Below are 16665 nucleotides of genomic sequence, written 5' to 3'. Positions count from 1 at the left end.
ACCTGATTGGGGTGCCAATTATAGTCTCTTCCTTGTTTTCTAAATGTGAAAGAAATAAATCAATGGAGGAGTAACATATGATATCTATAGTCCAAATTGACAGAAGGATGAAATTTTTACCCTTTTAAATGTCACCAGTGTTTCAGAATCTTCAGCAATTTCTGGAGAACTGGCTTGTCGATCAGGCAAGTCAAGACCTTTCATTGCATCCGCCATCAGTGGGGGATCTTGCAAAGCACTTCGAGCTTGAAGAGTCCTGCTTCTTTTCCTAGAGGGAAGTGAAACCTCAGGTTGCTTCCCTTTGTCTTGGCCTTTTGGGCCTCTTGAGACATAAGCTTCCTTAGGAACTAAAACAATGAGAAATAGTTAATAAGGTTTAGGACTCTATGTCTACAAAATAAAGAGGAATGATTTTATGAAAAGATACCTGACGAGGATTCTTCAGGATCAAGTCTCAAGAGACAGTTGCTCAGATCTTTATTGAAGATGGTGGGCTTGATGCAGTCCCAAAACAATTTGAATTCTGAAGTAAGAGAAGGTTCGGCCATAAAACTTGCTAGTTGGAAGCTGGCCTTGATGCCTTGAAATTGTCCAATCAGTTCTGTAATTAGAGAGGTCTGGGTCACAATTGGCCTTGTTTTGGCTAAGTCCTTAATCTTTGGATGTGTATGAGGGACAGGGATCCCTTGTGACAGACCAAATTGCCGAGCACACTGGTTTGGCATATAAACTTCGAAGCTGCAATTGGAAAAACGTGTGGTGGATGGGGAGAATCCTATCGACAGGAATCTTGATATCAAAACACTAGCCCAAAATTCATTAACTGTTTGGGCTGGCACCAAAAATTTGAGGATAGGTTCAATCCTTCGTGATGACGAGTACCGACAGTCCTTAAAAGGCAGCCAGGTAGGATAGTCCTCGAGAAGAGGGCTATGGAAAGCTGTGAAGTACCTTTTGAAGGATGAGTCTTCATGCTTGGGCTCATGAGCTAAAAAATATTCTGCGTAGCTCAAACACTTACCCCCATCTTTCCTTCTTGGAAAATAACTTAAGGGTTTAAGAAATGGAAAATAGGCATACAGCCATGCCTGGAGAATCCAAAAAGGGCCACCACAGTTACTAGTGATCTTATTATTTGTGAATGTCCACAACCCTTTATATAATGTCCCTAGTACAAAGGGAGCTAAAGCAAGCTGTGCATCTTGAGTTAGGCAGATAGCCAAACGGACATATTCCTTGGTGATCTTTAAACCAGACACACATAGCACGTATTTGTTGAGCCAATACAAATAAAATGCCACTTTCTCAGTAAATGATGGTTCTCTGAGATCAGAAGTGCAAAAAAGGGATATAAAGTGTGAATAACTCCACGAATTATCAGTAGAGGCCTCAAACGGTGGATCACAAGGACGATGATCCAAGGCAGCGTTAACTTCTGCACCTATACACGGTAGGCCAATCAGATGAGCAATGTCTAAAACTGTGGGACTCATGGGGCCGTACGGAAAAACAAAGGTGTTGGATGAAACAGACCAAAAACAGGCGGCAGCAGCAATCAAATTAGGGTTAAATTCAAAAGCCTGTGTGGATAGGTCTATGGTTTCGTAAATTCCCATGGCACGCCACGAGAGGTGTAAGTATCCCCTCATACGGTCTACCCATTTTGTCCAAGATGGAAATACAGAGGGCCATGATCGGATTGTCCCTCTGGTATTCCAACCAGTGCGATGGAGACCTGGGAGCGAGAGGAGCAAGGGCTCATCAAAATTCACCGGATAGTAGGTTGGTAGTGAATCAGGAGGAGTTGGAGAGTAAATAGGGCCCAGTATGAATCTAGAGGGACAACCAACTACAGGAATAAAATAAAGAGGAAACTGTGGTGCCTCCCGTAGGCATTGAGGATACCTTGGGGGATAGGACTCTGTTGGGGTTTCCGTTTTCTGAGAACTCGATGTTTTCTTCTGAGTTGACTGAGGAGACGACGATTTGGAGAAAGCTTTGGAAGCCATTGCTTTGCCTTGAGGAGCTTTCTTGCGCGCCATCGATTCGGGAGTTGATGGTTTCAAACGATGCCCTAATTTTTTTTATAAACAAGAGAATATATATACGTTGGAAGAGCCCCGTGTGTTAATCACGCCTTTTGGAAAAGGCGAAGGAATTATTTATTCGAGTTAAATGATTTTTTAACTCAAACAAATAAAGGGGGCATTGTTTGTACCACAATTAAGATTTCTATTTTTACCCGTCGATCAGGTGACACGTGGCAGGGGTAAATATGAGCAAATGTGAGGATAGAATGGACTTAACTTAATGATTCAGAGTGGAGGTGAATCGATGGTGAAACTATAAAAAGTCTTGTCCATCGATTGGCCTACACGTGGCGTATTCTTGTGGCATTTTGGACCGTCGATCGGGTGACAGGTGTCAAATGGACGTGGATCCCATGATTCCACGATTGAAGAGGATGGAAACCGCAATCAACGAGACAATTTTCTCAACGTGGGCATGATCAACAGTTGAAGGAGGTTCATAATCAGAATCCGAGAAGTTTTCAACTGCCACTTTGGGGGGGAAGTTTTGAATTCAAATGTAATGTAAGGAGGCCTATTTAAGTACAAGTTAGTAGCAGTTTCAAGGACACACAAACAACGCCAATCAGGCCTTTATCTTTTCTTTTCTAGGAGTAGAATTAACTTGTAATTGTTCACTCAATCATCTCGATTGATTGTTCTTCTACTTTGAGGGTTAATAAAGTCCATTTTGTTAATCTTCTTCCATACTTCATCCACTTCATTGTTTGTTTCCAAAGAAGTCCTGAAATACGGCAAGGAACCAAACTCCACTTTTCACATCCACATTCCAGCAAGCTTACGATACAATTTCCCGTCGATTCTCCGTCGATTGGAAAGAAAACAAGAATTTTGGTAAGGGGGGGGGGGGGGGGGGGGGGGGGGGGGAGGGAGGTGGGGAATAACTCTCGTGCACAAAGTTATTGAATTGTTCAGAATTAAGTTTTTTGGATTAGCTTTTACCAGAGTTAAAGCACAGGATGTTACAAGAATCTTATAGCTTTCCAACTAGTTTCCACATGATAATATAAACCAACAACTTAAATTTGGATTTCTCGTAAAACTATTTGTCAAATGAACATATACAAAACAATATATAGATTTTGGATTTCTCTTAATCCCTTTTTTTGGGGGGAATAACTCTCGTGCACAAAGTTATTGACAGCTGAAAACTAGATGAATCGTTTGATTGGAAACAAGTGGAATTTATTTTGCTGTTGAGTTGGTTTTTCCCCCCCGTTTTTTGCAGTGGATTGATGAAAAAGGGAGGACTCCATTGATATTGGCTTGCACGCTTTCGTACTATGCTGCCAAAACATTGATTGAATTGGGTGCTAATGTAAATGCGTATTGTCCCGGTATGTGTCTCGAACTTGTCTCTGGAAAGTGGAAAATATGCTTTTTATACTTCGTCGAGGTTATAGACATGTAATTATTGTCTCCCCCGAATGCTTTGTTTGGTTGTCTAGAATTGAATTGAAAATAAAAGAAAATGATTTGGACTTCCAGCATATTTGGTGTTCTATTCTGAACTTTACTCTGCTGTTACCCAGAATGTAAGGAGTTTACTGCCATACTATAAGGAACAATGAAATAATCTTTCAGTCGAAAGGCCGTTCACCTGGTGAGTGATGATTCTATTTCCAAGGTGCACTCTGTCATTGTTAAGCAAACCAAAGTGGAATCGAATCGCCATTCACTCGTTTGCTGAACAAGGATATCAGTAGTAAGCAACATTCTATCATTTTAAGGCAAACCATATGTCAGAATGAGCATCCCAAGAGTGAAAATTTCTTCCCAATATAATTCTAGTGACCCAAAAGGCTGCTTAAATGTTAGTGATTAGTGTGTAAGAACTTTGAAGCATGGTACGAAGATTAGTCCAAAACAATTTGTGAGCTGCGATATCAGTAAGAATTGCATAATGAAGATGAACCTCAGACTCTATCAGCCCAACTTTTCTACAGTGGAAAACATTAGGTCATAAACCGAACTTGTAATGACTAATGAGGATATATATTATGATAGCAATCAGAAGTGCTGACACTTGTGCTGAATATGGTTTGTGTTGGAAGAGTCAATTTGATGTAGCTGGATTTTTCTGATGTTTTCTCGTCATTCTTATTTTTGAAAGAGCAAATCGTTGCTAGTTTTGACCATTTTTATGAGTTTATTAGTATGATATTGTACATAGCAATGCAAGTGTTAGATAGCATGATATTCATGAGAAAATGATGGCCAAGGACGTGTTTTGATAGTTAATACCCGCCAAGGACATTTTCAGCATTAACAAATGTTCTCAGCATGTTCTTGGCAGGTATTAATTATCAAAATACGTCCTGGGCCGTCATTTTCCCGATATTCATTGTTGGGCTTGTTTCCTTTGGGGCTGCTGATAACTTCACATGGTATTAGAGCGCAGGTTGTAAGAGGTTTTGAGTTCAAATCTCTCTATGTGCATTTGTTTCCCGTTTGCACTATGTTTCCCCCTTTTGCATTCATTCGCGGTATGTATGGATATTTGCATCTCTATGTTCAAGACAGGCGTAGTATACATTGTTGGGTCCATTTTCTAACAGCTTAGGCTTTTGGGCTACTGGTAACTTAACAGCAGGGACTCCATTACATCATGCAGCGAAATACGGCTATGAACATATTGTTAAGTTACTTCTTTCACATGGAGGTGGGTATATTATCTTGATGGTCAAAGATTTCATACTGCTCCTTGTTTACAGCTTAAGTTTTCATACCAAACAACAATCCTCCTCCACTCTATCAGCTAGTTTAATTTTGGGTGTCTTGTAAATTTCAGCAAATCCATTGGTGATGAATGATGATAACCAAACTCCACTTGATGTCGCTAGAGTTAACTGGCGCAGCAACGTTGTACGCGCAATCGAGGTATATTGTGAGAGGGTGTGAAGTCGCAAGGATATTGTGTTCTCTCTTTTCCCATTTTCAATGCGATTTTTTCCTTTGACTCTTTTTTCTTCAATGCTGATCAGAGTCATATCTGCTTGTTCTCTGGTTGGCTGCGAGAACCTTTTGGTCCCGTCTTTCTTGAAGTATTAGCTCCTCAACTACTTTCAAGAAAAGTGTGAGTATGATGTCCCTTATTTGAATTTACTCTACGAAGGAGAATGGGAGAGGATACTGGCATGACATGTTTGGTAGGAGCATTTATACTCAGACATATACACATTTTCTGCATACAACTTCAATAGATGTCGAGCATCTTACGAGTTATGACTGACAAGCCACATAGGCCTGGTGTTTTAAATATCGGTAAACCTTTTTCTTGCTTGTTAAGTTTCTGATCTCTCTTCCAGCTTGTTTTTTTGTTGTTGTTTGAAAGAAATATGCGAGATGTCTCAATTCCTATAGATGCATTCTACGAACATGCTAACGCATTGCATTTTATTCTCGAGCAGAAAAAGTATTCTCACATTCCACTGGATATTGATACTCTTCATTTTTCCGCATTGGCAATTGGGTGGTGGTTTTACCTTGTGGATCCCGTAATCTTGCAAAGCCTTTCAAGTTGGAGCTTGCCATATATTCTAATCTGCAGGTAATATGTTCTTTATAAATTGCGATTTGCTAACCATGTGGATTAGTTTCTAAGTCTCATTCTGCTGCTTATTTTCAGTCAATACTTGAGTGGGATTCAGGCTTGTTTTTGGCCATTTTTTGAATGGTCTATAGAAACACTTTCAGTTGCTCTTGTTCTTAATAATGCTGATTACCTTAGTGAGTCTCAACCTGCTCATGAATTGATTTATGGTTCCTATCTTTGTTACATGCTCGGATCCGTATCGTACATGTTTAGTTGGACAAGAACTTAGCAAGCATACTTTGGTTTTCATTTTTGTCATGAACTGTGCATAGAAATCCTTCATGTGCATGGAAGGGTCTGTGACAACTAGCAAGTAGCAAATACCATTTCAACAATGGAAATTTCAAGTACTTTAATTGTTGCTATGATTTTATTGTTTCACGGTTTGACCTGGCTGTCTTGATTCTGCCTCCATTACACGGTTGTAATGCATGGAGGTTTTTATATGAATGGCAGGACTCCCAGCCTCGCACTCTTGTGGCACTGTGGAATGCCAATATGGAAGAGCTAAAGTTTATCCAGTCTGATTATGCAGTGATAATTTCTGATATTCCCAACAGTAATAATTCCTCTACATAGTTGAAGTTTAAAGTTATTGTGTGCACATAATTGATTTCGTTTTCATGCCTATTCCCAAGACGCTGGAGGCGCATATGAGGTATTTTGACCTCTCGAGAGGCAAGGTGTAAGTCTTGAGGCGTGAAATGTTACACTAGAGGTCAGGAACCCAAGTTTTCCTATTAATGTTTGTCCCTGAGATCTCAATTGGATGCTTAACTTCACATCAAAGTATGAGTTGCATGCTTCATGTCTGCCTTGCCTTCGGAGTTGTAATAGTGGGGTAGAACTAATTGTCTCCTTGACTAGTCAAAATTGACAAGAATTATGGGAAATCCAAAACAGATGGACCAAAATTGCGGGACGGAGGGAGTATTATTTAACGCCATAGATAAGGAGTGTTCATCTTATGTGTGTAATATCCCTGAGCTTTGTCTGTTCTGCTGTAGAGACACAAATTAAACTTGCACCTGCAAATGAAACTGACATACAACAACTGCGGCATTTCTGCAATGCATGCAAAGGGATTCCCCAGGTACATCAAAGCTTTTCAACGAATCGTAACTCTGTCACGTCGTGTATGACTCGTATGAGCACTAACTGTAATTGATGCATGATTATACCAAAGGAAATTTCGTAGGCATGAATTATCTTACTTGCTCGGGCTAAAAAATTATATGTAATAATGACAGCTTCAGACTTCCTATGGTGCAGTTTAAGTTGATTGGCTACTGCCAACTGACTTGGGCCCGGGTTACCATTTTTAGTATCTATAAAAGAACCATGCTCTTATTCTTCAGAAATTTCATTTCCTATGGTCATAGTTTTGACTTAGACAAACTAACTGGCACGTTACCCATATGCAATGACGGAGCCAGGAATCGAAGTCGGAGGGGGCCGAAATATTAAACAAATTTTGGTTCGATGATTTTTTCAAGACTAAATCCGATCATTCGAGTTTCCATGGGACGAGTTTGATAAATTGAAGGATTAATCTCAAATATTGTTGCTATCATATCATTCGGCATACACATTATCATTACTGCAAGGTATAATTTCTCAAAATAAAAATTGTTCTTACTTTTAATTATGTTTGTAAGTTTTCTAAATTTTTATCAATTTTTTTTTAAAAAAATTATGTAAAATATACTCCAAAATATAAAACTGGGTGGGGCCGGGGCCACCCCTGGCCCCTACATACCTCCGCCCTTGCCCATATGAGCACTTCCTCAATATCTTGTTCATTTACACCTCATTTTACTAACCTCTCTCGGTTGCCATGAACTACCTTCCTAACTGTGTCCGTTCACAACTTCAGGTAATGCATCCTTATTTCCCGTTCAATACTCAAGCATCAGTTCCTCCAACAACCGTTCCATCATCTGTAGAAGACCTAGAATTAGCTATGGCAATCAATGCCTCAATCCAATCCGCTATGGAATCAAGACCACCTTATGTTGATGCTAATCCTATAGCTGGAGCAAGCACATCCTCCAGCTTTCAAAGTGGGTGGGTGCGAAATCATAATGAAATCAAAGAAGTCGGTCCAAGAGGAGATCCAATTCAACTCATTCAGAATCGCAACGAAACTCCCTCTTCTTCACTCCCATCGGCCCCTCCAATTGAGAATGCGGTCGTAGATGGCGGTGCTTCTTCATTGTGTGTGATATGCTTGGATGCTCCGGTTGAGGGGGCTTGCATTCCGTGCGGGCACATGGTTGGATGCATGTCGTGTTTGAATGAGATCAAAGGCAAGAAGTGGAGTTGCCCTGTGTGTCGTACCAAGATTACCGAGGTTATACGCATCTATGTTGTTTAATCCACTGAAGTAGGATATCGTGAAGCATGCAAGTGGTTGGTGAGATAGGAAACATACCCAAGTACCAGCATTGAAACATATTCATATTGTGTTATCTTTGCTCTACAATTCTGCTTCTTTTGAGCCTTTGTTTCATTGTTTTTTTTTTTGCGAGTTGTATTCGACATTGCCTTGCGCATGTGTTATACAAGGCATGTTGGGTTTTACTAACCAAACCAAACCAAACCAAATCGAGCCTTAATTCCCAATCACTTGGGTTCGGCTATATGAATCATTTTCCTCCATTGAGCTCTGTCAAGAGCCATTTGTTCACACAAACTTACTATACTCATATTGTTGCGTACCACAGCATCTAATGTCAATTTAGGTCTACCCCTCCCTGTAACATTGCTACTCAAAGCTATCATATCTGCTCTCTTAACTACTACATCTCCTGGTCTACGGTAGACATGCCCAAACCATCTTAGCCTATTTTCCCTCAACTTCTTTTCTATGGATTCTACACCTACCATGTCACGAACCGTTTCATTTTTAATCCTATCTCTTCTAGTCTTACCACACATCCACCTCAACATTCTCATTTCTGCTACACTCATCTTGTTCACCTGTTATTTTTTAATAGACCAGCATTCTGTCCCGTAAAGCATCGCTAGTCTAATGGTAGTTCTATAGAATATTCCCTTCAATTTTATAGGAACTCTCTTGTCACATAGTACACCAGTAGCGTTCCTCCACTTAAGTCACCCCACTTGAATCCTATGGGTCACATTATCGGCAATCTCTCCATCTCCACTAATAAGTGATCCTAAGTATCTAAAATGATCACTCTTAGGTACCTCCTGGTCTTGGATCATCACTCTTTCTCTGTGCACACTGCTGGTACCACTAAATTTGCACACTATATACTTAGTTTTACTTCTATTTATTCGAAAACCCTTTGACTCTAATGCATCCCTCCAAATTTCTAGTTTCGTATTAACATTTCTAGCGGTCTCATCTACGAGGACAATATCATCTGCAAACATCATACACCATGGGATATCCTCGTGAAATTGTTTAGTCAATTCATTCATAACTAAGGCAAAAAGGTACGGGCTCAGGGCTGACCCTTGATGCAATCCTACAGTAATTGGGAATTCACTCGTTTCCCCTATTGGTGATTGAATGGTAGTAACGGCACCTTCGTACATGTCTCTAATCACCTGGATATACCCTTTGGTCACTCCATTTCTCTCCAGAACCCACCATATGATGTCTTTAGACACCCTATCATAAGCCTTTTCTAAGTCTATAAAAACCATATGTTGATCCTTCTTCTTTGCTCTATGTTTTTTTACCATTCTCCTTAATAAGTAGATAGCTTTCATGGTTGATCTTCCATGCATGAACCCAAACTGTTTCTCTGACACCGTAGTCACCATCCTCAAGCGATGCTCAATAACTCTTTCCCACAATTTCATCGTATGACTCATCAATTTAATACCTCTATAGTTGTTGCAGTTTTGGTTATCTCATTTATTCTTATAGATAGGTACTAGAGTGCTCCTTCTCCATTCGTCGGGCATCTTCTTCATCATAATAATCTTGTTAAACAACTTCGTCAACCAAGTCACCCCCAGGTCACCTAGACTTTTCCACACTTCAATAAGGATATCATCTGGTCCTAAGGCCTTACCCGGTTTCATCATTTTCAAAGCTTTGGCCACTTCGAATTTTTGTATTCTCCGATAAAATTCATATTCTATATTCTTACCAGGTACATACTCTTCCTCCCCGCCAAAGCCTCCTTCATGTTTCTCATTTAACAACTTCTTGAAATACGACTTCCATCTATCCCTGATCGCCTTGTCTTTTACCAACACCACCGAATTAATATCTTTTATACACTTAACTTGAGAAACGTCTTTACCTCTCCTTTCTCGCAACTTGACAAGTTTATAAATAACCTTTTCTCCATCTTTACTATCGAGTCTAGCGTAGAAATTCTCATAGGCTTTCAACTTAGCATCCCTAACAGCTTTCTTAGCTTCCTTGCTAGCTTGCTTATAGCTTTGAAAATTTTTCTCATTCCGGTCTTTTTGCCTCTTTTTAAAGCACTCCTTCTTGGCTTTTACCTTAATTTGAACCTCGTCATTCCACCACCATGTCACTTAGAAATTGGACATTTTCCCTTCGACTCTCCGAGAACTTCTCTCGATATTCTTCTAATACCGTCAGCTATGGTATTCCACATATTGTCACTATCACCTTCCACTCCCCACTGTACTTCTTGAGACATTCTTTCCTTAAATACCTCTAGTTTCTCCCCTCTTAAGCCCCACCATTTAGTTTGTGGGCATCTAGTTTCCTTCCTCCTTCTAATATTCCCCTTGAGACTAATATCTAACACCAAAAGTCTATGTTGTGCCACTAGACACTCTGCGGGAATAACCTTACAATCCTTACATGTCAAGCGGTCCGCACCTCTAGCGAGAAAGTAGTCAATTTGGCTTCTATTGACTCCGCTCTTAAAGGTAATTAAATGCTCTTCTCGCTTCCTATAGCGGGTATTTCCCACTTAAGGTCAAAAGCTACTGCAAAATTTAAAATTCTTCGACCAACATCGTTAAGGTCACCAAAACTAAAGTCACCATGCACCTTCTCATACCCTTGCTTATGCACTCCCACATGGCCATTGAAATCGCCTCTTATAAATAGCTTCTCCCCAAATGGTATATCTTGAGCCACGTCATCCATCTGCTCCCAGAATTGCACTTTAGTGAGATCATCCAAACCTACTTGGGGTGCGTAAGCACTAATAATATTAATTATGCTCCCTCCGATCACAAGCTTAATTAAAATAATCCGATCTCCTTTTCTCGTGACTGTAACTACCGAATCTTGTAGGTGTTTATCTACTACGATACCTACTCCATTTCTATGTCTATTCTTACCCGTATAGTAGAGCTTATAACCTGTGTTCTCTATTTCCCTAGCTTTCTCCCCTACCCACTTAGTTTCCTGAAGACAAGCTACACTAATCTTCCTCCTAAGCATGGTGTCAACTAGCTCCCTAGTCTTACCTGTTAATGTCCCTATATTCCAAGTTGCTAAACGAATCCTATAATTCTGGGCTAGCTTCTTTACCCGTGCTCGTCCAGGTACACACGGGAACCCTTGCTCACTTATCACCACACCCGGGCGCCGGTGTGGCGCCTCTTGCTCATTTTTCGAAGCACCCGAAGGCAGGCACAACGTGTCGCTTAAAGGGAACCCCCTAGCATGTTTCGTTATCATATTTGGATTCATGTCATAGAGATCTGACGGGTTTTTTTTACATACTGGCTGTCAGCTATCTAATGCACAACCCTCCTCCTTTATCCGGGCTTGGGACCGGCTGGGGAATAAAGATAAGGCTCTAAGCACAAACCTGGCAGAGTTCTGAAAATAATATGCGCGCCTTTAACTAGTTCTTTGCTCTGCCATAGGTAAGATGTTAGTTGGTTATCGAGTTAAATTACTACTACAGAGAGTTTCAAATTTGTTTTATGAGTTCAAAACCAAGACCCTACACGACTATTGTTTGGCATAGGCGACTCTACAACAATAAGAAGGTGGTTAATTGAACACCCATGGGAAAAAGAAATAGAATAAATGTAGTAATTTTGGTTTAGCCATTTTTTTGAACACCTTGGCTTGATAGACTTGAACACTCAGCCCAAAACTAATTCAACAACCTTAAAAATATTGGATAAACTCATCTGATCAACGTTCTAAAATTAATTTGACGTTTTTTTTTTTTGACAAAATGGAGAAGATTATATTAATATCAGATCAACAACATTTACATAACTAAGCTCATTACAACTATCTTGGACAAAGTCAAACTAATCATCCAACTAATGTAAAACGAGAAAAACACAAGGCAGTCGATGTGCAAACAGTAGCAGTCACAATCTGTCGAAATTCATACCAAGAATTAACAGTCTCAAAAGAGAAAAAATAACAAATACCCAGACAATCAGATATACTCCAACCAATTATATGCACCAATGAAATTCTGAAGCTACAGATCTGACAAGCTACCACGAGTTGGACCTAACATCACCGTGAAACAACATTGTCTCTAAAAGAACACAATCTGGAGACGAAATTAACTACTCTCTTGATCAAGAAAACAAGAGACAAAACTCTGAAGAGATGGGAGAAAAACAAAACAAATATGAAAGTATAGAAGAAGATGTTTAGAACTAGTACCACGACATTTCTCTCCCAGCATCGTACATGGGTGTGAAACCGTAGGGAGAGGGGAAGTGAGAAGAAAGATATTGGTGCAGGCTAGGGTTTTTGGCAAAACATAGAAAGTTCGACGTTGATCAAACTTTAATCTCGTCGTTCATGTAAAAAGTCCAACTCTTTTTTTTTTGGTCAAACGGAAATTCGTCCAACCTCTTTTGTCTCAACTCTGTCTCTACTCCCATTTTTCCCTACTGATTCTTGAGGAATAGCTCAACATTACACAGAAGTTCGGTTCGGTTCAAAATCGGTTTTTGTCCAATAAAACCCGAACCGGAACTGAAACCAAAATTAGCCTTAAAAAACCCTGAACCAAACCGGTTCTTCTTAAAGACCAGAACAAAGCGTTATATTTTTCGGCCGGTTTGGTTTGGGAAAATGACGACCCAAAACGTGTTTTGATTATTAATATCCACCAAGGACATGCTGAGAACATTTTTTAATGTTGAAAATCTTCTTGACGGGTATTAATTATCAAAACAAGCCCTTGGCCGTCATTTTCCCTTCGGTTTTCCGATTTTTAATATCACCCCTACACAGAACCAAACTCCATGATGTAGAATACATGAAGACCCAATTTCATGATCAATTAGACCGGTCGAAGCCTCGGAAGCCCAAACGATGCTTAATTGCAAATTACCCAGTTAGGCAAATTTCGGACAAGCTCGGATTAGACTCAAATTTGGTGAGCTGACTTATTACCGCGTTGTGGTTAAGGCTCACAACCTTAGATTCTAGAGTGTCACCATTTGACATGTACCATTTAAGAATGTGCTTTAATTTAATCAATTTCCATTAGCCGGCCATATCAAGTCGTGAATTTAAAAATGAGTTTTTTTTTCATCACCTTGCCCCACTTCCAACATTGTTAGCTAGCCAGAGGAACATTACTGAAATTTTTGTTGGAAAAAAAGAATATATACACAGTACTTTAATTAGTGATATTAATTCATGTTAGCTCTAATTGGAATATTTTGAAATTATAAAAACAGTGGGATATTGATTTTGTTGTTGTATATATAGATATAGATATACATGAGTTAAAATAATATTTGGCATGTGGGTCAGCAAATTGATGCTGTGGAAACTTTGAATTTTTGATAAATGTGAACGAGATCTCTCTTTATTTTGAAAAATAATTGGATGTACCCTTTTATAGGTATTTTCCATATCATAGTGAATATTAATTCTCATGTTTATTGATTCAATAACGAGCACCGGTTATTTGATTCGGTCACATGTTCATAAAATATAGACATTAATAAATTTTTTTACAACTCCGTGCATAGCTCGGATCATCGCTAGGTCATACAATATAGATGTCAATAATTTATTTTTATAATCCCGTGCATAATACGGGTCATCATATAAATCACTTTTTATCAATTTTCTTTTGTTTATTTTTTTCTTCTTAGCTTTTAGCACAAGGTCTCTTTATTAAACACACTTTGACAGGAGAATTATGTACATCCTGACTTCATTTATAGCTTATACTATTAATCTGACAACTACAAATTGATTAGTACATTCTACTATTTGTAAAATCGTATCTAGTTAACTTTTAAATTTGTCCATGTACATGTAAAATGATAAAAACATATATAAGTAAGTTTTTATATAATAATTGTAAACGTTTAGACTTGTATAAGTTTTAAAGTTTTCACTATGTAACTATATAAAATCCCCTTGATATACATATACTTTAGGTTCGCGAGCCTAATCGAGTCGAATACTGTTACGTTTCATGATCGGTTCATTTATGAAACGAACCTAAAATTGGGGTTCAGGTTCGGTTTATTTAGTAGATGAATCCAACTCGAATGAGCATTTACCGAGTTGAGCCCCGAACAGTTCACGAATGGCTTAATTCATTTACAGACAGACTAGAGTTCAAGTCTACAGAGAGATGTCTTTGGCTGTTAACTCCACTAATGTATACAATGCTAGCTGGGGAAAAAATGGATGTTATTAGTCGGAAAAGAAATGGATGGTCTTGCAAAGTGAAGTTTGAAGACAAATGTGTTGCGATTGTTCAACCATCAAATAACTTTTTCTGATCATGAAAATGGTTCCGGAATTGGCAGCGCGCCATTGAATAATTCACTGGTCCTCAAACACACCGTGTAATTCTCCAACTCCCCCATATCGGACTTCGGGTTGGTGTTGTGCAGTGAGGTTCACAACACTATGCTGCGCACATCCGAGTTGTCGGATCGTGCATTTGATTGCTCGGATCTTATCTTGGCAACCAACGATCGAGAACCGTTAATTACCGAGATGAGATCCGAGCCGTCGAATGTACAATCCGACGGCTCGAAATTGCGCGGCAACACGGTGCTGTGCGCACCACTGCACAACACCATCCTGCAATTCCCCCGTATCTATCTATACTTCTATCTATATACCTATCTGTCAATACAACTATACTATATTATAACTCCGAATGACTTTTTGTGAGGAGGAACGTTGTAGCAAAACTTGTCGCTTATTTCTTTCCACTTTTTAATTTTATAAACTCCAAGAAAATAGTTGTATAATTCGTTGTCAAAGTAATGATCTTTCCAAGCGATTGTGTTTTGATTTTTACTCCTTTTTTAAACAGCAAAAAGAAATTTGATTAATTTTTGAAAAGAAATTCAAAGATTAAAAGGATCACTGGCACACCAGCATACACTACCAGAGAACCAGAACCACACGAAGGCAAGATGCCAATCAAAACACCACAAATCAAAACGAAAGCCGAAAACCCACTAACACCGAAACAAATTAACAATGGCTAACACCAAAAGAATCTAACGCCAAATTAAGAAAAACCCCAACCTTAAAAAAAATCAACAAGCCGATAGAACAAAATCAAAAAACAAGAGAAACAAAACCACACCGAAAACCACGGAACTAAATACAGTAGTCGACAGGAAATTAAGGAAACGATTCGTTATTTTGTATTTCTACAAAGGCATCTCATCTACTAGAGTGAAACACAAATCAACTTTTATTTTAGCTTGTAAAAAGCTACCAAAAAACACATGATCCCTTAAACTTATTTTAAGTTTTTGAAGTATATAACATATAATCATAATCTTATAATCCAATTTATAAGTGATAGTCAACGGAGTATGGCATGGTTTCCTTTGAAGTGCATAAAGTAATCATCGACTACAATACATTACTAACAAATCTTCCATACTCATTCAAATCGCAGGTAATATCCGTAATCAGAATAGCAACCAAAACTCTAATACGATTTGCTATTAACAGGTTTTTTTTTTAAAGGAGATCAAAATACATTAACGAACTAAGCACGCCTATCAAAGGCTACAAGAGAAGCTAAATCAGGCGGAATACAACGTGGAGAAAAGCGTAAACTTCTAGACAAAATATTAGAGGCAAGCCAATGCGCCACTCTATTTTTCTCCCTATTACACCAGACAACGGTCCACTTCTTACTAGCCGCCCAACTCTTCATATCTTCTATCATGTCATAAATCTCCCACAGGCCTTAATTCTGTTACAACCATTCATGCAGTCAACTAGTATAATCTTGCAATTAGTCTCGAGAATTGCCATACCACAGGCAATTCTGCGCCCAAGCCTCGATAGCAACCGCCAAGGAGACCTTAGCTTTCCCGCAACACCACAATTGAGCAATTCCACCACTGTCTCTAACAACGATGCCAAAAGTAGCTAAGCTACAGGAGGAAGAGTAAGCTTCATCATAATTAACTTTAAAAATAGACAAGGGAGGTGGCAGTGGCGACGCCACAGTATTAGCCATGGGGTCGGGCGACCCCACGGAGGAAAAAATAACTACTATTAATATATTAATTTTATTTTCAAATTTAATAACTAAACCATTATATTTTGATGATGACACCACACTAGATAATTTTCTCACTTAAAATCCATCTTCTCCTCCGCAAAAGTTAAAATGCAAAACATCACCATACAATTTGATGACCACACCACATCAAATTACTTCTTCACTTGAAGCCCACCTCACCCTTTGTAGAAAAAAATATTTGGTGGTCTTGGGGCACCGTCTCGTGGTGCCCCAATACTCTTAAATACTACACATTTCCATGGAGTCTATCACTACGTGTATGGACTCCACGAAAATGTGTGCCGTGGAAGGGTGTTTGGGCACTACTTCTTGAGTTTTTTTTTGGTACAACTGAAAAAAAGATTATTAATACATGCCCTTTGATACCCTTTTATTATTTTCTTAGTTGAAATGTTTGTTGAGTTTTTTTATGTGTTTTTGTCGAATTAGATTAGTCATTGTCATTGCTAAGTATTTTTTATTTATAATTTAAAGAAAATTAATGTTT

The 16665-nt window shown here is 38.9% G+C and overlaps 1 protein-coding gene across 1 annotated transcript in view; it reads left to right on the top strand.

Moving 5' to 3' along the window:
• Positions 1 to 16665, top strand: part of LOC131323952 (putative E3 ubiquitin-protein ligase XBAT34) — a 29352-nt gene that overhangs the window by 11728 nt on the left and 959 nt on the right. The window contains exons 2-9 of the mRNA XM_058355786.1: positions 3319 to 3429; positions 4674 to 4752; positions 4882 to 4970; positions 5075 to 5166; positions 5559 to 5640; positions 6142 to 6244; positions 6693 to 6778; positions 7562 to 8038. Of these exons, the coding sequence (XP_058211769.1) occupies positions 3319 to 3429; positions 4674 to 4752; positions 4882 to 4970; positions 5075 to 5166; positions 5559 to 5640; positions 6142 to 6244; positions 6693 to 6778; positions 7562 to 8038 (1119 nt within the window). The remainder of the gene's footprint in view (positions 1 to 3318; positions 3430 to 4673; positions 4753 to 4881; positions 4971 to 5074; positions 5167 to 5558; positions 5641 to 6141; positions 6245 to 6692; positions 6779 to 7561; positions 8039 to 16665) is intronic.

The sequence above is a fragment of the Rhododendron vialii genome, chromosome 4a (genome assembly GCF_030253575.1).
Source record: "Rhododendron vialii isolate Sample 1 chromosome 4a, ASM3025357v1".
Lineage (NCBI taxonomy): Eukaryota > Viridiplantae > Streptophyta > Magnoliopsida > Ericales > Ericaceae > Rhododendron > Rhododendron vialii.
Note: the sequence above shows the minus strand (reverse complement) of the source record. Positions and strands in the feature narration are given on the sequence as shown.